The sequence below is a fragment of the Poecilia formosa genome, unplaced genomic scaffold (assembly GCF_000485575.1).
Source record: "Poecilia formosa unplaced genomic scaffold, Poecilia_formosa-5.1.2 Scaffold25, whole genome shotgun sequence".
NCBI lineage: Eukaryota > Metazoa > Chordata > Actinopteri > Cyprinodontiformes > Poeciliidae > Poecilia > Poecilia formosa.
This window is the reverse complement of record NW_006799964.1, coordinates 3,382,283-3,407,902: the sequence shown is the minus strand read 5'-3', so window position 1 is coordinate 3,407,902 and position 25,620 is coordinate 3,382,283. Positions and strand designations below refer to the sequence as shown.

The following is a 25,620-nucleotide window of genomic DNA, read 5'->3' as shown; positions in this document are numbered from 1 at the left end:
GTTTTCCCGTCTGTGCTCAGCTGGCCTATGCGTGTTTGACCATGCTGCGGTGGGACTGTGCCAAGTCCCAGGGTGCCGTGGGGCTGGCTGGAGTCCTTCTGGTGACGCTGTCTGTGGCGGCTGGGCTGGGCCTCTGTTCTCTCCTGGGAATCTCCTTCAATGCTGCCACCACGCAGGTACCTCACGCACATGACGGCGGGCAGCTTCCTCTCATCCATCAGTTAGTTGGGTCAAGGTTTTATTAAAGGGGAAAAAACAGAAAGAGGACCTGGCTCCATCCTTGTTACCATGGAAGAAAAACGGAAAACCTGCAAGCCTGCAAACACCAATAAACTGATCTTCCAAATGCACAAGCAGACAAGTCAGTTATTACTTATACAGGGTCTTAAAAACAGCAAAGTCAATGGCCATCACTAATTCCTGATCTCAGTCCCATTAAACTGTGGGCACACCTGAAAAGGTGTGTGTGAGCAAGGTGCCCTACATACACAAAAAATAAACTAATAAAGCAATAAGTAAAGCTTGTGAAATGATGCCAAAAAATGATTGCTGATTGCGGGATGAACTCCTACATATGTCGCCATCATTGTCCCGAGCAATCGTATTCTGACAGCTTTTTCAAGTAGCTGAATAAATGTTTAGCACATTTAGTATTTCTAACGGGTAAAATAAAATCCGGTTTAAATCTCAAATCTTTGAGGACTGACTAACTCAATATCATCACCTGCCTTGTTGCATAAAAGCTGAAAAAGATGCTCAGCAGTTCATATTTGTTGGTTGCCGTTTGCAGGTTCTTCCCTTCCTGGCTCTCGGAGTTGGAGTGGATGATGTCTTCCTCCTCGCTCATGCCTTCAGTGAGACCGGACAGAACAAGAGGATACCCTTTGAGGTGAGGCAAACATCCACAGTCATGCTGGCCCAGCTCCTTTCATGTCTTATCTCCACTGCGGAGGAATGTGTGAAAGCCTGTCTGTGCCTGTGAAGTAACATCGCACAGCTCATGTGCCACACACTTAGCCTGCTTATCTAAGCAATGCTCCGTATTAGAAGTATGATTTTTCTCACTGCTTGCCAAGCAGTCTCTACTCTCTTTTTTTGTGTGTGTCTGTGTTCCTTTGCCACAATTTAAGCTCTTGTGTTATCATTTTAGCGCAGGCATACACAAATTGTGTGTTTTTCTTTCCATACGAAAAGTACTTTGTATGCTTATAGCGATTTCAAGCGCATATTGTAACACGCAGCGTATATATCTCTCCATCTTCACATGGGACGTAATTGTTTGGATTTTGAACAGTTCATCTCCAGACATGTATTTGCTTGTTTTTGTTTTCCACTGCTTTCCTCCCCTTCCAGCTCTCCACTCTCTCCTTCCCCCCCTCTAGCTTCCTTTGTGTGACTGAGATGAAAACTAAACAGAGCTGAACTTGATCTCTGCTGTCTGACACACATAAACACGCACACACACGCACACATACACACACAAGGACGGACACGCCTGGAGATGCTCCGTGTGTGGTCCTGCACGTCCCCATATCATCACGCAGTTACAGAAAAAAAACAAACAAAAGAAAAAACACACACTGTTTGAATGTGTATTACTCTTTGTTTTTTGTGTGTTTTCTGCGAGAAGTGAACATTTCTGGTTTTCCTTTTGCACCTTAAAGTGAGGCAGACAGGCCCGGGAGAGTTTTCCGAGCACTTCAAGGCTTCAGAAAGCTTCGCAATCACTGTCAGTCATGCTGGTTTTAAAATAATTGTTCATAATCTGCTGCATTACACATCTGCTTCTGGCTGAGAGCTGATCAGATGTTTAATAGCTCCCCCCCCGTTTGCTTTGCTCTTTCTGTCTCCGTTCAGGACCGCACTGGGGAGTGTCTGAAGAGGACTGGGGCCAGCGTGGCTCTCACCTCCATCAGCAACGTCACGGCCTTCTTCATGGCAGCCCTCATCCCCATCCCAGCACTTCGAGCTTTTTCTTTGCAGGTATGCTCAAAGCCTCAAGTGTGAAAATCTGTGTGTGAGATCTCTGCAACCAAAATTCACGCTACAGTAGTCATTGCCTCCAGATTGTCGCTTTATTGATTTCATTCATCAAACTGAAAGCAGTTATGTATTTTCCACTTAAGTCCACCCGCTCTTCTCCCTCCTTCCTTCGAGGCTGTCAAGCGGTGGTCCCGGTCTCTGTCCAGATTGCGGCCGAGGTCCGTGTAACTGAATCTGATTGCATGTGCGAATGGGTGTTCTTGGATCTCCTCGCGTTGGTTTTCTGTGTGCGAGAGCTGAGCAGAGGCTCGTACTGTCTGTGTGGGAGGTTTGAAAAGCAACAGACTGTCTGGTGTACGTGTGTGTGTGCGCGTATAAGTGTGTGTGTGTGTGTTCCCACACTAACACTGGGAGAACTAGAGGGGAGCTCTGACTTCTCTAACATCTGTCAGTAATTATAGACGTCACCAGAGCGGTGTCTGACAAAATGCCTCCAATAATCACAGACTTGTGAATGCTCCCAGTCATGGTTATACAAAGGGAAAAAGAGATGAAACTATTGATGATTGCTTTTTGAAAGGTATAATCTTCCCAGTAGTAGAGTGAGAGTAATTGAAACATGTTTTAAAAACACGTAGCAGCTTGCTGTTTGGTCAGTAGTATAATACTGACTATGAGCCAGTAGTGTCAATGCGATAGGTCTATTATGAATTGTTAATTTGCAAAAACTAGGACATTTATTAACTTTTGGCATAAGAATATTGTACTTTTTTCATTGTTGTTTCAACTAAATCTGCTTGCACAAAATCGTCCTATTGGACATTGTGGCAATATTTCTGATCAAGGTCAAAAATCGCAGTGTACTATGTAGTTGCAGTCACAATAACTTTGTTTTGCAAAATGAGTAAGAAAAATAGCTCCACCATTTTCAAATAATTTTTAATCAAAGTATTTTGGCAGAATAAAGAAACGTACACATGACAAAGAGTTTCTAACCTGAAGAAATATGTGCCTGTACACGACATCTGTCTCATGACGCTAACGTTGCCTTCTGTTCTGCCTGTTGTTGCAGAAACAGGCAGAACTAAGTCAATGAAATAGCGCAAGTTTACTGCAAAGTGGTCAGATTTCCTATTACCTGCTGAAAGCTTTGCTCTTTTGCAGCCTGAATGAAGTGCAGACGTATTGTAGTAAATAACAAATAGTTTCTAAGATCTTAGACTTCTCTCAAAGCACCTTGTCAGCCTGTACAAATTTACCAAAAAACAAGATGTTGGTTTTGGGGTGAGATCTTCTAAGGAGAACCATAACCTGCTCGGGATGTCTGGGTTTTCAGAGGGGTTTGGCTTTATTGTTAAATTTAATTTAGGCAGAGCTTTCATTCAAAACAAAAAAAAATGGAATTGTGCAGTTGGAAATCCTTTAAAAACTTTGTAGAAATCCAACAAGGTTCATTTTTGTTTTGTTTGTTTTACATAGAAAAAAAAACAACAAAAAAAAAACATTTATGTCCTTTGACTACAATCTAACATTCAAACTAAAATTCTTTTTGAGACAGGGGGAGGAAAAAAATACATATGTGCTCAATTATTCCCAGTTACGTAAGTGACAGATTTTACTGCTGAAGTTGACCAAAGTGATCGTCTTTCTCAGCTCTCCTCCTCTCAGGCTCAATCTCCGTTTCTCACACACGTATACACTCAGCCGAGTGAGGTAAGATGTCGCCACGTTGAGTACGATATTAGCATGTGTGGATAGATGGCTTTAGTACAGCAAGTCTGTCAAACATGATCCATTTACCCCGTGGGTCTAATCCGTGCCGCCTCATTTTGTACGCGTATGTGCCACACACACATTCGCATGCCATGCATACTTTATACTTGTGGTTTTGCGTATAGTAGAGGACAGACTTCGTGGAAAGAAAATGAAAGTTCTTGCTTTTTCCTGGCAAAGATGTGTTTTTTTCTTTACCCCGTGCCTCTTTATCAGCATTAAATGCTTCCTGTGGTTGATTGATTTATCACCTATCCTCTCCTTACTTCACTTCCTCCCTTCAGGATTGATTAAAATCCACAACAAAAGCTATGACATGGTTTCACTCCCATTGACCCAGCAAGAAAGTGTGTTTTAATGTGTGTGTCTGGTTGGTGTTAAGGTGTGGTTTAAGTGGGAGGCCGTACAGTTTCGCTGCTCAAGATATGTGTGTGTTTATGTGCATTTTTGTGTGAGCGTTGTCTGTGCAGCCGCAGTGCCTGCTCATCACCTCAGAGCCTGCGGGCCTCTGGCTTCTTGGGTGGTCTGGCACACACATGCGATTGTGTGCGTTTGTGCGCATGTGTTTGTGCGTGTGTGTAGTGGTCTGGCAACTACGCAATATCCAGATTGTGTTCTGGGCAGGGACCCAACCCCCAGCCTCTGCTCCAGTGCACCACCTTCAAATACTTAACCACAACATTGTACTGGCTTCTTTTACACATACACACATGCCTTGCCTTTTTTCCCCCTTTTTTTGTTTCTCCCCGCACAGTCCCTGTTTAAGTCTTGAAAGAGACTAAAAATGTGTTGAAAGGCAGTTTTCTCCTTTTACGTTTGCACATTTTATTTTTATCTGTTTGAGAGTCACGCCGGTCTTCTTTTTTCTTTCCTGGCCATTCATCTTCATAGTTGTTTTTACAGTTTTGGACTTCATGTCATGGGTTGTAAAAGTTAGATTCTTTGGAATAAATACTTTGTGTTTTGCTAAAGTATTTGCATCCCTTTTTCACACTTTATCTTGTTAAAGCCACAGATCTCTATGTGCTTCACAAAATTTTTACATGATAGACCAACACAAAGTTTGCCATAATTGTTAAGAAGAAAGAATATAAATAAAGCTCAAATTTTTAAGCACTCTAGAACTTTGACATGGCTATTTTGACATGAATAAACCTTATTCTATACAATTCGAGTGTAGCTCTGGTTGCATATTTAGCATTGTCTTGCTGAAAGGTGATCCTTGGTTGCAGTATCAAATCTCTTTCAGCCTCTAACAGGTTTTCTTACAATGTTTCCCTGCATGTAACTCTCACTGTCATTTCATGAACTCAAACTTGGATATGTATTTACTACTTCGTTGCAAAGATAAAATAAAAACCATATGTGTTTGTCGATTTCTATTATTGTTCTTTGAACATAAACGCATATTTATAGTATTTAGAAAATCATGTTTCATGTTTGAGGAGTCCTTTAATCTTTGGTTATGCTATAAAATGCCACTATGTGTCTGGATATAGCCCAACATTGCTCCGTTAATCTTAGTCAATTAAATAATTAATCAATTGTATATTTAATGTATAAAATTGTATGTTCCCAGATCTCTAAAAAGCTTTTAATAGCTTCTTTCGACATCTGATTCGCTCAATGCCACCTTTCAGTTATGATTTGGGTTAAGTGTGGTAAGACCACGTGTTTGTAAGTTGATTATGGAACTTAACTCAAATTGAGTGAATAAACTGAGGTTGCAAAGTTTTTTGCGTGTTGAATAAAAGGTTACCTGACAAAAAGATAACTGTTAAATGCTCATGTGGCAAAACGGTACAAGATTTAACCTCTGAACTTACAAGGATACAGTGATAGAGGCAGACTGAATGGTTAGCAGTAGATTAGAAAATATCAACTTCAGTCTTGAAACTCTTGAGAACTGACTTTGAAATCCACTTGTGAGCATCTCCGATTCTTAAGGGGCTTCTGAATGCATTTGATCCCCCTTTATTTTTATTTAGCAGTTCTAGAGTAAATAAGCGCAAATACAAATGTTTAAAGGTTTAAAGAAATCGAATACTTTTTCAAACCTATGTATTTTTGCAATTGATTGTGTATCTCTGTTACTCTACCAGCTCTTCGGGAATAAAATTGCCCCCTCTCGGTGTCTTGCAGGCCGCGGTTGTAGTGGTGTTTAACTTCGCCATGGTGCTGCTCATCTTTCCCGCCATCCTCAGCATGGATCTCTACAGACGAGAAGAAAGGCGCTTTGACATCTTCTGCTGCTTCTACAGGTGAGATCAGTTCTTTCGATTCTGAGTGATTGCTTTCCAGTTATTTCCCTTCATGATTTTTTTTTTCTTTTCTCCGTACTTTTATCTTCTTAGAAATAGCTTCAGGACAACATTATCTCCCAGTTATCCATTACAATAATCCGTCTGAATCAGAACCTAATTAGAGCTAAAGTTGTCTGTGTCTGTCTGGCTGCTCGGTTGTTTCGCTGTGTGTTTATCTGTCACTGTCTTTATTAGACTCTACCGGTCTTCCTGCCAGCCTGGGCATGCTTGTTGGCGCTGCCTTAGTGCAGATGTGTACTTGTGCTATTAAATTCCATTGTTACCGCTATATTTCATGCTGTTGGCAGAGGAAGACCCAAAATGCCAAAAGGCTGAACAATATTTCAAACAGATGTAACGCTGTGCTCTATTTTACAAAACTGAAGGTTCCTGCAGTGTCTTTCATTTAGCCATGAAGTTTTTTTTAATATATATATTTTTTTTTATCTCACAGCTGTTCATGGCTTAATCTTTTTTTTTCTGCTTCTCTGTATGCCTCCCCAGCCCATGTGCCAATCGAGTGATTCAAATCGAGCCTCAGGCGTACTTGGACGGAGCAGACGCGGGACACTACAGCCCTCCGCCTTCGTATCGCACGTCTCCTCCTTCCTATCACACGCCTCCACCGAGCTACAGCAGCCACAGCTTCGCCCAGCAAACCCAGATCACCATGCAGTCCACGGTGCAGCTCAGGACGGAGTACGACCCCCGCACGCAGGCCTTCTACACCACGGCCGAGCCCCGGTCGCAGATCTCGGTGCAGCCGATCAACCCGGTTCAGACGAGGGGCAACCACAGCGGCGACTACTACAACAACAACAACAACAACGTCAGCAGAAGCAGCATGAACAGCCGAGGCAGCAACCTCGGTGGGAGCAGAGGTAATGGGGGCTCCTCAGGCTCTGCCGCCTTCGCTCATCACTGCCCGGCGCCCACATCCGGCGCCTGCACCGTTCCTCAGGGTGACTCAGCCTCTACGACCAGCCAGAGCCCAGAGAACAACAGCTCCACGCGGGACCTGCTGTCTCAGAGCGGAGAGGCCTCAATGGGTCTGCGCTGCCTCGAGCCCTCCTGCTCCCGCTGGACCTTGGCCTCTTTTGCTGAGAAGCACTATGCGCCGTTCCTTCTGCGACCCACCACCAAGGTCAGCTTAACTCCTTAATACATATGTTTTTTTTTTTTGTTTTTTTTGAAAATGAAAATACAGAGAGAATTAATGTGTCTGTGTGGGGCAGTGGTGTGTGTGTGTGTGTTTGTGTGTGTGTGTGTTTTATTTTTCTTTTTTCACTGAGTCACTGGGGTGCTAATTTGAATGGGAGGGTTAGTCAGAGTGAATTTGAGCAGGACGAAATCTGGGGCGGAGGTTGTGGTCGTGTCCTTTGTGAGTCATACACACTCAGCACACTCTGACCTCAGTCTGGGTGGCCACTCTTCTCAGCTGAAGTACATCTTGTGGCCTTTACTTGACGAAGTGTTTCACAACATGCTATGCTAACTGCAGAAGTATTCACGCACACATTGTGGGGGGATTTTATGTGATTGGTCAACAAAAAGTAATACGTCTACGTGCAGAAGAAGTATACGGATACATGATTTTCCAAATGTTTGACAAATAAAAATCCCAAAATTGTGATATGCGTTTGCATTCAGTCCGTACTGCAATTACAACTTGTTCTTTGCAAAAACAATTCAAGCTGAGCCGATGGGTCTCAGAGGTCCTGTGAACACTGGCTTTCACTTCTTGGCACAGATTTTCAATTAGCTTTTAGGCTGGAGTTTGTTTGGGTCTTTGTTTTTTTTGACTCTGAAAAGCTTCCCCGAGGATGATGCTGCCACCACCATGTTCACAGTGGTGAACATGGTGGTGTCCACTAATACTGAACAACTGATGTTGTTCAGTATTAGTTTTCTGTCACATATGTATGTAGACCAATAGAACCTTCCACATTCAAGTTTGTTTTTTTTTAAACATCACTCCGTTATGCTGGTCTATTGTGTAGTATATCTGTAAAATACTGTGAAGGATGTGGTTCTAACATGGCAGAATGTGGATAGTTTTACAAAGAACTATATTTTGGCTTGCTATGACCAAAAAGTTGTTGATTAAACAATTAGACACTTTTAAGATCAAGCATCAACCTTTGATATTTCTGCTCCTCTTTGGCTCGTAAGACACAAGATGCAGCCATTCGATCAATCCATCCTTGTGTCCATCCCTCTGATTCCAGGTGGTCGTGATTATGCTATTCCTGGGCCTGCTGGGAATCAGTCTATACGGGACCACCCAGGTGCGTGACGGCCTGGAACTGACGGACATCGTGCCCAGGGAGACCAGCGAGTACGACTTCATCGGCGCTCAGTTCAAGTTCTTCTCGTTCTACAACATGTACGTGGTGACGCAGCGGGCCGACTACGCCCAGAGCCAACCGCTCTTGCACCAGCTCCACCAGAGGTTCCACACCGTTCGCTACGTGTTGAAGGAGGACAACGGCCAGCTTCCCCGCATGTGGCTCCACTACTTCAGGGACTGGCTGCAAGGTGAAATTAAGCCCGGTTTCTAATCAGGACTCCGGCCAGATGTTAAGCCGACTGCTCTGTGTGTCAGTTTCAGTTAGCTCAAAATTTGATTCCCGACTGCCGTGTTACCGAAACTTTTGTTCACTTCTTGAGAATAGCAGAGGGAGGAATGGCAGTGATTTAGTTTCTTGCGGAAAAAGTTTTGAGATCATCATTTTCGTCTTTGTTTGACATAAATCCACAGCAAACAAGATGTTAGGCTGGGGTTCAAAAAGCAGGAAGCATTTCAAACTTTACGCTGATAGTGGCTGATTAAAATCCCATAAGGGAGGCTGATGGAGAAGATGTTAAAGACACTATTTTTATTCTGGGCTTTAGGAATTGAAAAGCAGAAGATTTAGCATCAACTTGAAAAGTTGATGTTAAAAGTTAAAAGTGAAATCAAGGTTCTTGAGAAATTATAGAAAGGTTTAAATTTCAGTTTATTTTCCAGGTTTCCAAACCTTATTCTTTATAGTCTTGTCTGTTAGTCGGGTCCATCCCTTTGTACATCGCTCCGTTTTGCTTAGTTTGTTGTTTTTTCATGTTCTATACTTGGATTCAGGTCAGTGTAGAAAAATCTCCCATAAATTCAATGTAAACTTTTTTGTTTTTGTACAAATTCTTTATAAATTGGTTAAACAAAAGACAAACAACCCCAGAAAGGTGGGGCTTAAATTGTATGGAAATCTAGAATGAAAAAAGCGTAAGAACCCTAGTGTGGAATATATTTACTTGACTTTTAGTTTGGAGTCGATACAACATTGGCACGAGAAATACACGAGCATGTAATCTTATGAAAAAAATAAATAAATATGCGGTGGCATCTTGTGGGAGTCTGTATATGAACCGGCTGAAGAACCACACAGAGTGTGTGTGGGGGGCGCTGAGAAAGGGAGAGCCATGTCTGATATTCCTCTCCGCAATGGTGGGACAAATTGGAGCCAGACAGGCCAAAGAAAGAGACCCAAAACAACATCTCCCACAGACGGACCACAGCATGGGCCTTGAGGGGGAAGAGTAGACAGGAGGGGAGTGATACACATATGGATTAGGGGAGAAGTATAGAAAAGGAGACATATGTTACTGATATATCTGCTAACGATCACCATGAATTAAAGCCAGCAGATTTCAGGCTTTTGAAGTCTCGCTTTGTGGTTGGAGATGGAGTTATATGAAATCAATGACGCTTGTTATGGAGGTTAAGGTTAACTTGCAGAGTTGTGTCATGTTCTGTTTTATCGCGTCGGGTTATTGCGTGTTCCGTTTTCCTGTGAACTTGTGCTTTGTAATTGTCATATAGAGGAAGGCTGGAGATAACAGAGCATGTAACCTTTTAAGCATCCTAATCTAACCAATCTGTCTCGACTCGGTTTCCCTGACAGGACTCCAGCAGGCATTTGACAAAGACTGGGAGGCCGGCCACATCACCGTCAACAGCTACAAGAACGGCTCTGATGACGGCGTCCTGGCTTACAAACTGTTGGTGCAGACGGGACGCAGGGACAAACCCATCAACTTCAGCCAGGTATGTGGGGGATTTAAACCTTTCCTGTTCAGTCACTTGACCAAGCGAGAAACACTTGCGCCACGGGGCGCAATGTCAATATTTTCTGCAAAAATTTGATTATCCTATTCAATAGGAACGCCTTTATTTATTTTATTTTTTTCTTAACTGCTCAAATAAATTAACTTCTGAATGAAATTGTCATTTATTGCGATTAACCTGTAATCATTTGGATGGCCTCTAAGCTCCTTTCATGCTAACAACAGATATACAAAGGAGTGATACTAAAGCTTACGGAGAGTGACGGGAACAGATTATTGGGAGCCAATATTCTCTTGTGGACTATTATATCCTGCAGCTATGAAAAAAAAAAAAAAAAGTTTTTTTGGAGCATGCAAACTTCAAGTTTGGATTCAGCAGATATTTTTGAGCTGAGTCTCTAACCTAAATATCAGTTTATTTTATGATTTATGTAAATAGTTCCCAAAGAGACTCGATTCACTGTAAGAGTTTGTCCGTTGATTCGCTGAAACGTTGGTTTGCCTCTGAAAAATAACTCTGCATTTGAATAATTCTCAGTTCCTCCATGTGTGAGATCGGTGAACAGTGAGTCGCCCCCCCGCCCTCCTTGTGTGTTATTAGCTCCCTCTGATTTTAAAGCTTAGCACACCAGTTGGACAGAGAGGCTGCGTTCTGCTGTCTGGTGGTCTGAGTTTAGCACCCACTGCATTTCATTATTAGTGCTGGCAGAGCAACGATAAGGCCATTACTCTGTTTTTGAGAGGTCCTGTTTGCACAGCACTTGGTTGAGATCTACACCTCACCTTGACTCGAAAGCTGTTAGAAAAGTATGAAACAAACGATGTTATCATTCGACAATTTCCAGTTCAGTTGTGGAAGCAGCCTTGTCTCCAGTCTGACATTGTGAGAGATGATGTTATCTAACTGGGACTCAAGTCAACCCAGTGAGCAGCTTAGATCTCAGATGGAGGTCTAGAAAAGAAATTTGCAAAAGATCAAATCAAGTCTCGTAGATGTCAACAGAAAGATACCAATGTGTTGATAATGAGAGAGAGTGTGGGGGGGAGAGGAGGGGATGGGATGAAATAAGGGGAAAGATTGAAGTTTTTGGAGCTGAGGAAATTTGCGCAGCTTTAACAAGACAACGGAGGATTGTATGTGTTTTTAATTTAAAGTGTGTTTTTTTAACCACTTTATGAAAACAAAGGAGATGTAGATTCATTGCTGCGTTCTTTGGCAAGAAGAGTGAAAACAGAGATAAGAACCTGAAGAAATATAAAAACAAAATTCTTGGCCAGGACTCCTGCAAGCCTCAGACACAAAACAATCCATTTTCTTTTCAACACTGAGCTCATTTTTGTCGAGTCTAATAAACACTGCAGCGTCCTGTGTAAAAATACAGCAATCAGAATTCTGTGGTAACTTTCGCATCTTTGAATTTTGGAGAAAAATTTTAACAATAATGACTTTTTATTGTTAAAATCACTATTGTGCATTTAATAGTTAATACTATTAACTGGACTCAACATAAATCAGAACATCCTTTCTGACAGGCAGTGGGACTGAAGAGAGTAGTACTGTAAGTGCAAGTGTTCAAAATGTTTCATTGCATATTAGTGACTATTTTTGCTAACTGTAAAGCAGCTGTCTCCCATGTGCATTGCCTATAGAGAAATAGTGACGTCGGTACCCTTACCTAAACTCAGGACTTTCCAACAGAGTGCAAATATTTCCACATCCAGCATATCCCATGACAGAAGACACGGGATATCTCCAAAAGGATAAATAAGAGAGCATCTTCCTGTTATCTGCTGACAGTCGTGCTCTCTCTTGCTCTCTTACAGCCTGAACGAACCGCTGTCTTTTCTCAGCATGTTGTATAAAGTATAGTTTCCTTTGAAGTCACTTCTTGAACTCTTGTGGTTCCTCTGCTTTTTTCTAAACTCCTTACTCGTGTTCAGTAACAACGTCCACTCTAAAGAGCGTTGCTTTGAGAATGATCTTGTAGTGTTTAGGTTGTGGTGGATTTACTTCTTCTAGCTCACAGAAAGCAAATGCAGCTCTTGTGTGAAACCTTGTGACATCACTTCCTCTCCCTGTGAGGGAATTGTACTTGTTCTGAGTTGCGAGGGGCCGCCGGCAGAGTTGCCTGCACTTCCCGTGACAGCTTGAAGACATGCAATTGTTGCCTATTCCGCTGTTAAATTCAATCCAGATCCACTGGATTTCAGCTTTCACTCCGGCTCCCTCTCTCAGGATTACCTTCACAAACCTCTGCCCTCTGTGCTACTTTCCAGTGTACTCCTTCTTTGAGACGGGATGAAACACTTGTTTATCTGGGCCAGCTCTGTGTTATCGTATTGCAGTAGTTTTGTTTTTTTCCCCTGTGTCTAAAACAGAAGAGCAGATCTTCACCAACTATTTCATTTTTATATGCCACTTTACAGTCCTTTGCAAGAAGAACTTTTTATCTCTGCCCTCCATTTTATCTTTTTTTTCCCTGGTGATTATTCAGTCCTGGTGTGCTTGGTTTGAAAGCAACGTGACAGAAAGGAGACATTTCGCGGAGTGAATCCAGACGAGGGGAGAGCACGCAGACAAAGAAGGAGGTGAAAAGACTGAAAATCTGAAGAAAAGACAGGGCTAACACTATCAAGAGCTCTTTTCTTTTTAGGGCCGATTGAATCTGTGGCGCCAGGCATTCTGGGTACCCATAGGGGTCAGGAGAACCAAGTGTGAGCAACATTTGTACAGATGTTGTGTTATTTTTATAGCTCTACTCCATTTGCTGGGTGGCATTTCCTTCAGTGTTAACAACCAGGTTAACTGCACACAGACGCGCCCAGGGACTCCAGCCAATTTTTTTTATTGTTACGCTAACTCAAGCAATTTTTCTCTCGCTAACCCCCTCCACCACCGCCACGAAATGTGAGGAGAAAAAATAAAAAATAAAAAATCCAAAACCTTTCTTCATATATGTAACCCGGTGAGTCCAACTGGACCCCTGAAAGCTCTCCCAGCCTCTGTGAAAGATAGATTTATGGTTCCTAGAAGGCAGAGTGGCGGAACTGTACAGTAATGGTTTTACCTCTCAGGAGGTAGCGATTCTAGGCCACGCTCCTTTGCTTCCCCATATGAGGGCTAAATTAGCAACCTTAAGTGACAGAGTTATTCATGTACTGGAAACAGCTAAATGAAATAACAGTTGAAGCCATCACAAAAAGAAAACAACAACAAAAAAACTAAATAAACAGTTTGTACTTCTGGTTCATAATGGATGAATGCCAGGTTGTGTGATTCTCCCCTAAGAGAAGCTTAGAGTCGCAATTTTGCATGACGAATTTTAAGGATTAGTTTTATTTGCTCAATTCTGATGTTCTGCAGACATAGCAATTATTCAGAGTATAAACTTTGTTTCATTGTTTTGCACAGCAAGAAAAATAAATGCATTTGAAAAATACAAAGAAGAAATTTTATGTGCTGTTTTTTAAAAGCACTTTTTAAAGCTTTTGTATAAGGACTGTTAGTACCAAGTTATGCTGATTTTAAAAAAAAAGAAGTAGATGTTTCAAATGTGGCCCAGGCAGTCCAAGCTACAACTTCTTGGAGCCAGCAGTATTTTATTCTAACGTCCACACATCATCCAAATCCTCAGATTTTATGTTTCTGCTAATGCAACTGCACTGGCTCCCAGTTTACTTTAGAGCACATTTCAAGATTCTTGTTTTATCATGGAGAGCTCTTCACGGGCAGACACCAGGTTATCGTAGAGCACTGCTGCACCCGTACATCCTCAGTCCCCTGAAATCGGTGCATGCTAATAGTACTAAACTGAAAATAAAGGGAGACGGAGCCTTTTTGTCAGTGGCTCCAATACTCTGGAACTCCTTTCCTTGGGCGCTGAGTTAAGCAGACTCTGTGGCTTTCTTTAAAAGCCATTTAAAAACCTATCTTTTTGAATCTGCTTTTGTTTAACAAGTCTTGTAAAACACTTTGTGATCATTAAATCTCGAAAGGTGCTATATAAGTAAAGTTTTTACTTACTCACTTACATATGCTGGGGGCTTGTATACATGACAGCCATTATTTTCTTAAATACATTTATCAGTTTAGACAGAAACACTCAAGACAGAGACATAAAATATGAGCGGTGTTTGAAGGAATAACCGTGACAAGTCGTGTAAAACTGTTTTGCAGTAAAATTGACACCTAATTTTCTTTTCACCAATAACTACAAAAGTCCTTCCACATTTTATGTCTATAAAGACTCAGTGTTAATTCTTCCTTAGCAGCCCGAAGCTCTTGGTATGAGAGTGCTCCAAAGTTACTTTTAGACGTTTATTCAGAGTGGTCAGGACATATGGCCTGAGGTAGACCAGCCAGTATCTGCTGTATATGAAGGGAGAGGCTGATTCAACATTTTCCATGTTTTAATGTGGCATGATAATTCTGGGAAGCTGTGATCAGAAATACAGGAATTTCCAGAGAAGGTAACCAGTGTTTGACTTGTTGATTTTTCTTTGGTTGGAAATGGAGAGAGAGCGGGGCTAATATTTGCCTCCTGCTTTTGAATGGAGTTTCGTTCTCTTGCACTCATCCATGTGTAAAAGGAAACATTTCTGCGGTCTGCTCACCTGTAGAATGTTATGGTAAAACATGGTTGATTTCCACAGAATCGTGGCAAAACAGCTGCAGCACCACAATCTTTACTAAATGTTAAAATCGTTTTTTTTTGTTGTTTTTTTTTTTTCTTATTTCTAAAGGCTAATTACTCCAGTTCAGACTACAGTTTTCAGCCCAACGTAAATGAAAATAACGTCCAAGTGCATGTACGTTTTAATGAAAGGCCTTTCAGCAGACCATACTGTTAAGTGTGTATAAGCAATGGTTGCTGTCATTAATCCATCCCTTTCTGTGGGTTTTGTAGCTGACTCGACAGAGACTCGTGGATGCAGATGGGATCATCAATCCTGGGGCTTTTTACATCTACCTAACCGCCTGGGTCAGCAACGATCCCGTCGCTTATGCCGCCTCACAAGCCAACATCCGTCCGCACCCTCCTGAGTGGCTCAACGACCGGACTGACTCCATGCCAGAGACGCGTCTCAGCAGTAAGTCAACACACAGGACGGCCTTGCGGTGCAGTGTAGCGTTGTCTCAACACTAGCGTTTGCTGGTACCGTGCTGAGGCCACCACGCTCCGAGTTGTGTTTACCTCTTGTGGTCTGACTTATTGCTTTGTGTCCGTCTCTAAGCTCAAAATGAGGTAATAGACTTTGCTGGACCAGAGCAGAGTGTGCACTTGCATGAGCTCAGGTTGCAAAGCTGAGAGCTGGGACACAACTCAGTGTTGTGCCTGTGGTTCAGTGGTATAATCCTGGCTACCCTGGGGCTCTTGCGAGCACACTCACACACACTTTATTAAAACTCAGTGACCCTCATCATGCCACACAACCTGCTCTCATTTCTTTACCACAAACAGACTGCAAATCACATAAAACTACAGTCTGCTCTTGTTTGAGTTTAGGAGAACCTGAGTTTGGATGGGATGAATGACTGGAGAAGTTGTAGGAAGTTTGGGACTGCGATAATGTTATTGGGTTAGGTTCTTTACGGTGTGATCCACCAGTGTAGATTTACGCTGCTAAGTGTTTTGAATTTCTTGCTGCAATTACAATTTCAGGATTTGACCCAGACTCTCAGTTGGGTTTAGTTTTGGACTTTGACTGGGCTATTCCACGGTCTAAACCATGCCGTTGTAGCTCTGGCTATATGTTTAGTGTTTTACTTCTGGAACATGTGACTTCTGCTCAGGTTTTCATCCAGGATTACTATGTATTTAGCTTCACCCTTGTTCTCATCAACTCTGACCATCCTAACCTTGTTCCCACTCCTTGATGCTGCCAATAATTTGTGCCACCTCAGGGATGATGTATGTGTGTTTTTGAAAAAACTTCCCCTGAAGAAATGGAAAACCAGTTTATTGTTTTCCTTCCATTTTACAGTTTAAACAAAAATGTAGTTTTGTAGTTATAACATGACAAAATGTGAAAATGTAGAACGGATGTATCAATACTATTAAAAGGCACTGTATATAGACATGCAGCTGCTGCGTATTCCTTTAAATAAATCCTTTAAAACTGCCATGTGCAGCAAAGACATGACAGCATGAATCTGAATTAAAAACTGTTTTTCAGCAAGTATTACTTCATTGCCGAGTGACAGGCAGCTATACGTGTTTGTGCATTTATATTATTCTTTATGTGGTGGTGCTGTGTTTAGGGTGTGGTAATGGCAATGATCCTGACATTGTAATTGCTGTGAATCAACCTTAGTTCTGACAGTCTGCTGTGTCTGGAACTGATAGGCCCTCATTAGGCAGACTTGGCTTCAGTCTGGCCAGGTTCGAGTCAATGGAGCTCTGTTTAACGCACCTCTACACCCCACCTCCACATAAGCACAAACACACTCACCCACAGATGTAACTACTCCTTGAATGAAGTTGAATTTAGAATAGCTAGACCACGACGTGGTATAGATGAACTGTCTTAAATTATCACTGTGGATTTATTAAATAGTTACCAGAGCCTAAACAGGACATATTTGTGTTATCTGCAAAGGTTATTCTTCCCACTGTTGTTTTAGCTGATATTTCCCCCTTTACTATCCAGCAGCACTCGGTTCCTCAATTAAAATGTATCCATGTTGTTATCACCAAATTAAAACCAAGATCGGTGCAAGTAAATGAATCTTCCTCTCACTTCTTCTCCGTTCAGTTCCCGCTGCCGAGCCCATCGAATACGCACAGTTCCCCTTCTACCTCAACGGGCTCCGAGAGACCCCGCAGTTTGTGGAGGCCATCGAGAGCGTGCGAGCAATCTGCAACAACTACAGCCGACAAGACCTGCCCTCCTACCCCAACGGCTACCCTTTCCTCTTCTGGGAGCAGTACGTCAGTCTGCGGCACTGGCTTCTCCTTTCCATCAGTGTTGTGCTTGCCTGCACCTTTCTAGTCTGTGCCCTGTTTCTGCTCAACCCATGGACCGCTGGCATCATAGTAAGTGTTAATAAAAATTAAAAAAAAAATTAAAAAAATAAAGCAAGTATTGACTAAAAAAAGTGCTTTTGTTATCTTTTAAAATCTGTTTAGCATTTTATATTGGCACTTATTGCAACTAGTGCAGGCAGTTTTGCTAAAACAACATTGTCTAAATGAGTTGCAAATTGTCTTAACATGCAGAAAATTCTATTTCCTTTTTTAATAGCCTCCTTCATTGCTGTGCTTTCTCTGACTTCATTTTTTCACACCTAACAGACTGTGAGATTTGGACCCTTTGAGTCCTGTACTCTGACTAATAACTTCCACACCGAAGACCATTATTGGTGTTACAACAGCTTGTCATCACTTAGACAATGGCCAGTCAGAAAGAATCAGTTAAGCTGAAAATCTTTCAATTTCCCGGTGCACAGTAATGAATGAATCCATTTTTTTTTCAATAAGTGAAAAAAAAAAAACATTTTGAAAATAAAACTGCTTTGAGAGTATGATGATAACAAAGTTTCAAAAAGAAGGGATGCTGTGCGATATCACGGGCCCCTCACCAGTGTTTATCTTGTGCTGTTTTGTTGGGCCACTGTGTTTAGTCTAGTCTGACACTCCCAGACATCAATGCTGAAATAAATGTTGACAGAACTCTAAGTTTCTCCAGCAGCTAGTTTCCACTCTGACCCTCATAAAAAGCAGTCTTTGTCCTGTTTTTTTCCATCCTCTGCTCTTGTCTTTTACTAATTGTCTCACCCATGAAGTTTCCATGGACACAGGCAAGCAAATAGGGTGCATTTATACAATGTACAATGTATAAACGTCCAGGTACTTGATTCACAGAGAAACACACATACAGATCACTCTGGTTATTCTCCTCTCTGCTGCGTTGTACTTTATAACAGGCAGTTGCTAGGCCACCTGAGGCATTAAAACGAGGTAGGAGGGGAGTTCATGGTCATCTGTCAGGCTTTACTAGCAACATCAAAAGGTTCGTTACAGAGAGGCGTCAAGAAACAAACAACTGGCTCTACAAGCTTATAGCTAGTTGCTTCACATTGCATTGTCTCCATATACAGATTATATTCGATCGACTTAATGTTGCCGTTATAGTAATCATCAAATATGATTTGCGTTCTGTATTTCCATTTTGTCATTTTGCATTTCCTCAGGCATTTAGACAAAGAATCCAAGCCTTTGATACCATTGTTTTAGTCTATATAACAAATGGCATAAATCTGATCATTCTTAAGATTCAAAATGAGACCTGAATTTCATCTTGAGGTAATGTTTTCTTAGTATTTTTGTCCACTTGTTAGCAGATTTCCTTCATGGAAATGCATCTTAGACCATGGCACGGCCACAAAAATTACCTCTGGACACTCGTGCACAGAGCTCCATCCCCTGCCCACACTGGGCCTCTTCAAAGGATTTAGGTCTCACGTAACCTGACACCTGTCAGCTGATAATGGTATTTACTCTCAGCTCCCGTCCTGTCCTGCTTTGCCCGGGAAAATCCACTCTCCACACAGAGTTACACACATTTTGCTCACATTCTGATGTCTTGCTGCCTGCTGAGCACAGTCAGAGTTTAGATCAACTGTAAATCTCAAGGTCATCCACCCAGAAGACCTGATTTGGGTGGGTGTGGATGTTTGATTTTCTCCATGTGTTCTCCAACCACCAATCCAACCTTCCATTGCAAAGACATCTGTGATAAATTCATAGCAAGCCTTAAATGTAGACGTTCTCAGCAATGTGTACATTCGAGTGTGTTCATTTACTGAACTCCAACATGAAATGTTTGTAAAATCACACAGCTCGTGTCTGAAGTACTGATGCACTGTACATTTAGTTTTATGACTTAGTAAGTTGAGTAAAATTTCCTCTTACCTTTTCAGTATTATAACTGTGCCCATGTTGCTTTTGTCATAAAAAATACAAAATAAACAAATTTACAGCTAAGTTGCTTAGGAAAATTGCATTGTAACGCTGTTTGGGAACACGTTGCACTTTAATGCACTAGGGCATACGTTATTTCTCTCAGTTTGTGCATAAGATAATTAATGTGATAGTTCTGCTATCTTGTATTTCTGATGCTTCCTGCAAACTAGTTTCCCCTTGGGATATGTATAAAACTGAACTGAACTGTTTCCAGACCATCCAGCTGACCATTCTTCATTTTATTTTCGACATATTGATGTATTATTGTAAGCAACTTAAGCACATATGAGGTGTATTTTGAAACTTTGGACCAGATTAGAACTTGTTTTTTTCCCCCTGAACCGTATGTTGAATGTTTCTTTTTAAGTAAACCCACATTCCTGTCTGACAGAAAGCTCTTTTTCATCCTCAGGTGCTTGTGCTCTCTCTCATGACTGTGGAGCTTTTTGGCTTCATGGGACTGATGGCAATCAAGCTGAGCGCCGTCCCTGTGGTCATTCTCATCGCTTCGGTGGGCATTGGAGTGGAGTTTACAGTCCATGTAGCTCTGGTAGGCCAATGAAAGCATACTCTTTTCAACACCAGTTCTGCTATGCTTCTGTTTTGCTTTTTGTGACACTTAGGTTTTTAGGGAAAATTGCTGTCCAAACTAACACGGCATGATGCAAAAAAGCAGTTCCTTCCTAAACCTCATAAATGATTGTGCCGCAACATCTGCTGTCTATTTATAATTTAAAATGTATTTGAACAGGGACAAGATATGAAACAGTGTTACCTTTAAAATAAACTCTTGTCCTGTCTAAAGGCATCTTAGTCAAAGACTAAAAGCTCCCACATACTTCATCCGAAGTCCCAAAATCAACATTCATTAACATAGAGGCGTGACAAAACTTGCGTCAAAGTTGACACCAGGCCTGAGTCAACCTATTTTGACAGAGTTGTGGTGAGGAATTATGTACATTTGTCCATAATTCTGACCTGTAGTTTTGAGTCGTTCTTTTCACAAGAGATATGAAAGCACTAATACTAATTGTTTGATTACTGACTATTTCAAATCTGGGGTCCTTTAAATGAGAGATGATTGTTCAAAACATGTTATGTTTCCTACTGCATTGGAATGTCTTTCTACAGTCATTATTATTATTATTATTATTATTATTATTATTATTATTCCCCCTTTATTACCCCTCCCCCCCAAAAAAGATTTGAACTGTATCTTTATCTCTATTTTAGGCATTCCTTACAGCTATTGGGGATCGTCACAAACGGGCAGTGCTGGCACTAGAGCACATGTTTGCTCCGGTTCTAGATGGCGCCTTCTCCACTTTACTGGGTGTCTTAATGCTCGCAGGCTCCGAGTTTGACTTTATCGTCAGGTGAGTACAAGACTTTGTCATAGGATTGCACTTAAAGGTTATCATATGGCAGTTGTGTGGCGTCCATAGTCTGTTGAGACCATGTCTAAACCTGCATTTTGCAGGAATGTCCCTGAGCCACCACTCATGCATGAAGGCCTTTCTCTTTCTGCATCTTCCTCCATCGGTCTTTTTGTTTTACACCCCCTATATCTGCACTGCATGCTCTGTTTCTATAAACATATATTTTTTTTCCTGGCATGAGATAACTTTTTATCTTTATTGTTGAAAGACGATCCTTCTCCAGGCCCATGTTCAGTATTTCCTTGTGTTGAAACAATTGAAAGATGGACTTTCACATACCGGGACTCATTGCCCGGTATGTGGGCTGCATGCATCCATATGTATCTGTTCGTATTACTTTTGCCTGAAAGTCAAAAGTAATGAGAACAGATATAGCTTCAGTTTTTTTATTGCTTGTTTGTTTGGGGTGCCAAGGGAGATGACTGTAGAGAAGGATATTAAAATAAACTACAACTGTTGAGTCTCTGTCGGACGCCAGGTTTTAAGTAATGTGTACGTTCCTCTCTGGACTATTATAGGAATTTTCCTCTAAGCAAATAGGCTCAGTGCATGCATTCTTCTTTGCACTTAACTGTACAAATTTGTTGACCTGTTCCTTTAAGAACTGGGAGCAATGAACTCCATCTGATCTGCAATTACACAAACTGTGCTCATGTATGTACATGCCAACAGTTACACGCAGTCCCTACATATAGACACACGCGTACACACACTGTCATGCTCCCTGACCCTGTAATCATTGGGGTCAATGATGGCATGCCTGCACGTCCACGCGCTCGCACACACACACACACACACGCACACACACGCGTATCCAAACACACAAACTCTGGAGGCCAATGGACCTTCGCTCCTCACCTCCAGCGGTGTGCTGCGCCTCTGGCTTCTGCCTCGGTCTGGGAGCCTCCATTTAAAGGTCCTGCTGTTGTCAGAGCAAACAAAGCAGCGCCCCAAGACGGTGCAATAACAACAGGGCCTGGCTCGTATTTTTCTGCATGCGCTGAAAGAAATGTTTCCCTAGCTTTCGCTGTCAGCCCTGTGAATGTTTTCACTCTAAACAGTCCGGCGGGACTCACTGCCCGGTATGTGGGCTGCATGCATCCGTATGTACAGTAGATGTAATTCGAGCAATGACATAGCATTAACCAGTGCTGGTGTTTTAGATTGATTTACAAGAACGGTTTTGATGTGTACTAAAAGTACGAGATGGATGCTTTGAAGCAGTAAAAGTGCATGTGTGTGGTCAGAGCTTCACCAGAAAGAAGTGAAAGTAGGTGGACTCAGGGCATGATAAATCAGCTCAGATTTTCTACCTCATACTGGCTCTCGGGACACTCATAAGTTAACTAATTGGACAAGAATTTGAATGAACTAATCCATCCAGGTTCCTGTTTCAGTAAAATAAATCATAGTAGCAAGTCCCTTGACACAGCTTATTTATTGTTTTTATGCAATTCAATTGAATCGCCTGTTATTCATTTTTATAAGCCAAAAATTACATCAAATGTTTAATCATTTGGACCTTTCCTTCCCAATTAACTTCAAGCTAAAGGTTTGCAAACAGTATGTTCAAGCTAAGCGGCTTAATGTGGTTCCGATGCTGTCATGAACAGTCTGGAGTCTGATCCGAGTTCTTTTCTCCATTAGTATGAAAAGTATTTTAATGTCGGACTTCATTACCTATTCTACTGTGTAAATGTTTCCTTTCCTCTGTCCTTCCATTCTGTATTGTCTCTATCATTCCTACCTCCTTTTTTCTTTTTCCCTCTGTTTTTTTCTTCTCTCTTTCCTTCTGTCAAACCGCCATTCGTTGTGTCCTTCTGGCCTTCCTTTCTTTGTGGTGTCCTATCTGTTATACTGGTAACTTTCTTTATTTCCTTGAGTCCTTACTCCATTCCTTTCTTATGTATTTCCTTCAGTTCGTTCTTATGTCCTCTTTAACATTCTTGGGCCCTTTCTTCCTTCCTTGTGTGTGCACCCTGCCTCCTATCCTTCTTTCCTTATTTGTGTTCTTTCATCTTTACTTCCTTGTGTGATTCGTTCTTTTCTTGTTTCCTTCCTCCTACCTTCCCTTCTTGCCTCATCCATCCATCTATTTTCTTTACCTGCTTCTCCTTGCAGGGCTCTTAGGAGGGCTGGTGCCTATCTCATACGGGTAACAGCTGGGTTACATCCTGGATAGGTTGCCAGTCCATCACAAGGCCCCTCTGGCCTCATGACTTTCCTTATTGTCTTTCATTCTAAGTGTACTGCAGTCCATGTATCGACCACTCTTCCTATGTTTTCTCCTTTCGTCTTCTCTCTATCTTCCTTGTGTCTTTCTTGTGTTCTACATACATTTCTTCCATGTGTCCTTAAGTCTGTCTCTCCTTCCTTCCTCCCTTACAATTTTTTTTGATGGTGCCATATGTAAATATGTACCTTAAATTCACAGTGAATGTTTGTTTCTTATAATTTGAAATGACTGAGAAATCTGGAAAAAGGAGTCAGAAAAAGTATGGGATTTCTACATGAAAAATGTGTAACCTTACTTTTATAACAAAAGGCAACGCAGTGCATACAGCCAAGACATGAAAAACATGAACAGCCATCAAGTGCTCCTTTCTCCATTGATTAAAATATATCCAAAATATAACCCTATAAATGTAGAGCAAATATCCTAACTGGATAGCTATGCAATGCAAATTTTATTGAAATAGTCCTGATTAACTAAATGCAGGACTTCACTTAATAGTCGGCAGCCCCGTCTAACCTACAAAGACTACTGTAGCAGAACACTACAGTATCATCTGTATAGCGCACAAACAAGTCAGAACCTCAAGTGATCCAGCCTCACTCAAAAGTCACAAATTGCACAGATAGGCTAGCTGCTGTGTATATGGGTGTCCTGACAGTGTCCCTTCACATGGCTGGTGGCAAGGAGAGCTCTTTCTCATGTAGGTGACTTGATTTGAGCGAGGGCGAGATTCAGAGCAGAGAGTGTGGAGTCTTACCTGATACATACAGATTTAATTAGGTGGAGGGGACTGTGCAGTGGCCGGGAATTTCACAGGAGCTTAGCTGGAAGGAAGGGAGTGAAGAAGATGGAGAGAAAAATAAAAAAGATTGAGGGAGGAGAGAGGCCAGGGAAGGGTGGTGCTCTCGGGCTTTCCTTCTTTTCGTCCCTAGACTAAATTGTTTAAATTCTATACCCTTCACTTCATTTGTTTGCCCCTCTCTCTTTTTTAAACCAGAGAGGAAAGAGAGGCCCCTGTCCTTTTGTACCCCCCCTCACTTTATACCCCAATGTCCTCCCTCTTCAACCTCCTTTACCCCCTCCGTTCGCATTCCACTCTGCTTTGTTTTCCCCATGTTTGCTTATACACTGCACACCCAAGAGAGAGTGCCCTCACCCCAATAGCCCCACCTCCCCCTCTTCTTTTTTCCCCCCCTTTTATTCCTGTGCCTTTGAATTAACCAGCTCTTGCTAATTATGCTTCCCCTTTCTTTTATTTCTGTGGCTTCTTTAAGACTAACCCTCTTTGGCAGGACTTAGACACACACAAGGTACCTTTCTGTTCTGCTCCTCAGAACCACAGTGCACGCATCAGCTATCTGTGGGGGGTTTGTATATGTGTGTTTTGTTTGGGGAGTGGCTGGTGTCAGTGTGGAAGTATTATTTTGGGCATGTGTGGTGAATGAACCTGCGCATTTCTCTCCACGTGTAAACATCTGTGGTCTTTGGGGGTATTTTCTTTGTTTCCTCATGTCTGTCTTTGTTAGTCTTAGCAACCCTATGCCCATGCTTTTTGGCAGTGTCATCCACTTTGCTCCTTGTTTGTTTTACTGTATTTTTAGAAAATGTTTTAAACAGCCAAATAAATAGTAAATGCTGTTTTTCAGCATTTACAATATGTTGACAGTTTTATTTACTCTTTTTAATCCTTTTCGTATATTTGTTTTTTTTTTTATTGCAGGTATTTCTTTGCAGTGTTAGCCATCCTGACAGTTCTTGGAGTGCTGAATGGATTGGTCCTTCTCCCAGTATTATTGTCATACTTTGGACCTTATCCAGAGGTACAATTTAAAAAACTGAAACCTCAACCTGAATGCAGTCTTAATCAACCAGGGCAATTGTGTTTTTATTAATAGAAAATAGGGATATAATTTAATTCACTCCAGGGAAGAATATTGAGTGGCAGTTTCGAGAGGAGCGGCCACTTCGTCACTAAGTCAGTTACTTAGTCCTTAGCATACCAAAACATTAAATTGTTCCAATATCATGCCAACATCCGATTACCATGACAATTTTAATTTTGTTGTTTAGTCGGTTCCTGTATTCTGAAGTGTCAAGGGCTTTTTTTTCTAATGTGATTGAGTGCTTTCAGCCAATTTGTTTGTATTCTCCTCCTTAGTTGGAGGTTATGCTGATAGATTACCATACATCACAATTTTAACCTTACCAGATGAAGTTAAATGCAAGCATTGATTGGATGATGCATTGCAGAACAAACTTAATATTTATGAGAAATATTGTGAAAACATTGCGCTGAGATCTTGAGAGTAGAATCTTTATTGAACATTACAGTTGTGATTTTGTCAATAGAAAGTGACTTACAGGTGTCCAAAAATTGATTGCCTTTCTCTCATTGGTCAGGTTTCACCCACTGATGGCCGAAGTCGGCTACCCACCCCCTGCCCAGAGGCCCCTCCTCGAGTGGTCCATTTCTCGGTCCGTCCACGCCAAACCTCTGGACCCGTCACGAACTCTGGTACAGCCACAGACTCGTCAGACTCGGAGTACAGCTCTAATGCCACAGTGTCTGGAATAAGCCAAGAGGTGCAGAACTACAACCTTTACCCTCACAGAGGACAAACTCAACCAGAGGAGCAGCACCACCACTTCCGGACCAGCAGGGGCAGAGTGGCCCAGCCAGAGGAGGAAAGAAGAGCGGGGTCAGGGCAACGGCGTTCACCGAGACAGCAGCCTGACCCCCCAGCCTATACTGTGTCTTCGGTAGGGAACTATCACAGATGGATTTTTCTTTGCATGTGTCATATTTAAATGAGTGT

At 41.8% G+C, this 25,620-nt stretch overlaps 1 protein-coding gene across 2 annotated transcripts in view; it reads left to right on the top strand.

Annotated features, from left to right (window-relative positions):
- The window catches only part of ptch1 (patched 1), a 62,970-nt gene that overhangs the window by 31,967 nt on the left and 5,383 nt on the right, over positions 1 to 25,620 (top strand). Inside the window, exons 10-22 of one of the 2 annotated variants that reach the window (XM_007548183.2) lie at positions 21 to 176; positions 791 to 889; positions 1,858 to 1,983; positions 5,899 to 6,017; positions 6,564 to 7,203; positions 8,288 to 8,597; positions 10,001 to 10,143; positions 15,071 to 15,254; positions 16,920 to 17,200; positions 19,542 to 19,679; positions 20,363 to 20,505; positions 24,525 to 24,624; positions 25,205 to 25,564. In XM_007548183.2, coding sequence (XP_007548245.1) covers positions 21 to 176; positions 791 to 889; positions 1,858 to 1,983; positions 5,899 to 6,017; positions 6,564 to 7,203; positions 8,288 to 8,597; positions 10,001 to 10,143; positions 15,071 to 15,254; positions 16,920 to 17,200; positions 19,542 to 19,679; positions 20,363 to 20,505; positions 24,525 to 24,624; positions 25,205 to 25,564 — 2,799 coding nt within the window. Of the gene's footprint in view, positions 1 to 20; positions 177 to 790; positions 890 to 1,857; positions 1,984 to 5,898; positions 6,018 to 6,563; positions 7,204 to 8,287; positions 8,598 to 10,000; positions 10,144 to 15,070; positions 15,255 to 16,919; positions 17,201 to 19,541; positions 19,680 to 20,362; positions 20,506 to 24,078; positions 24,115 to 24,524; positions 24,625 to 25,204; positions 25,565 to 25,620 lie in introns of those variants that run through there. The other variant, XM_016669536.1, reaches the window with a different exon arrangement.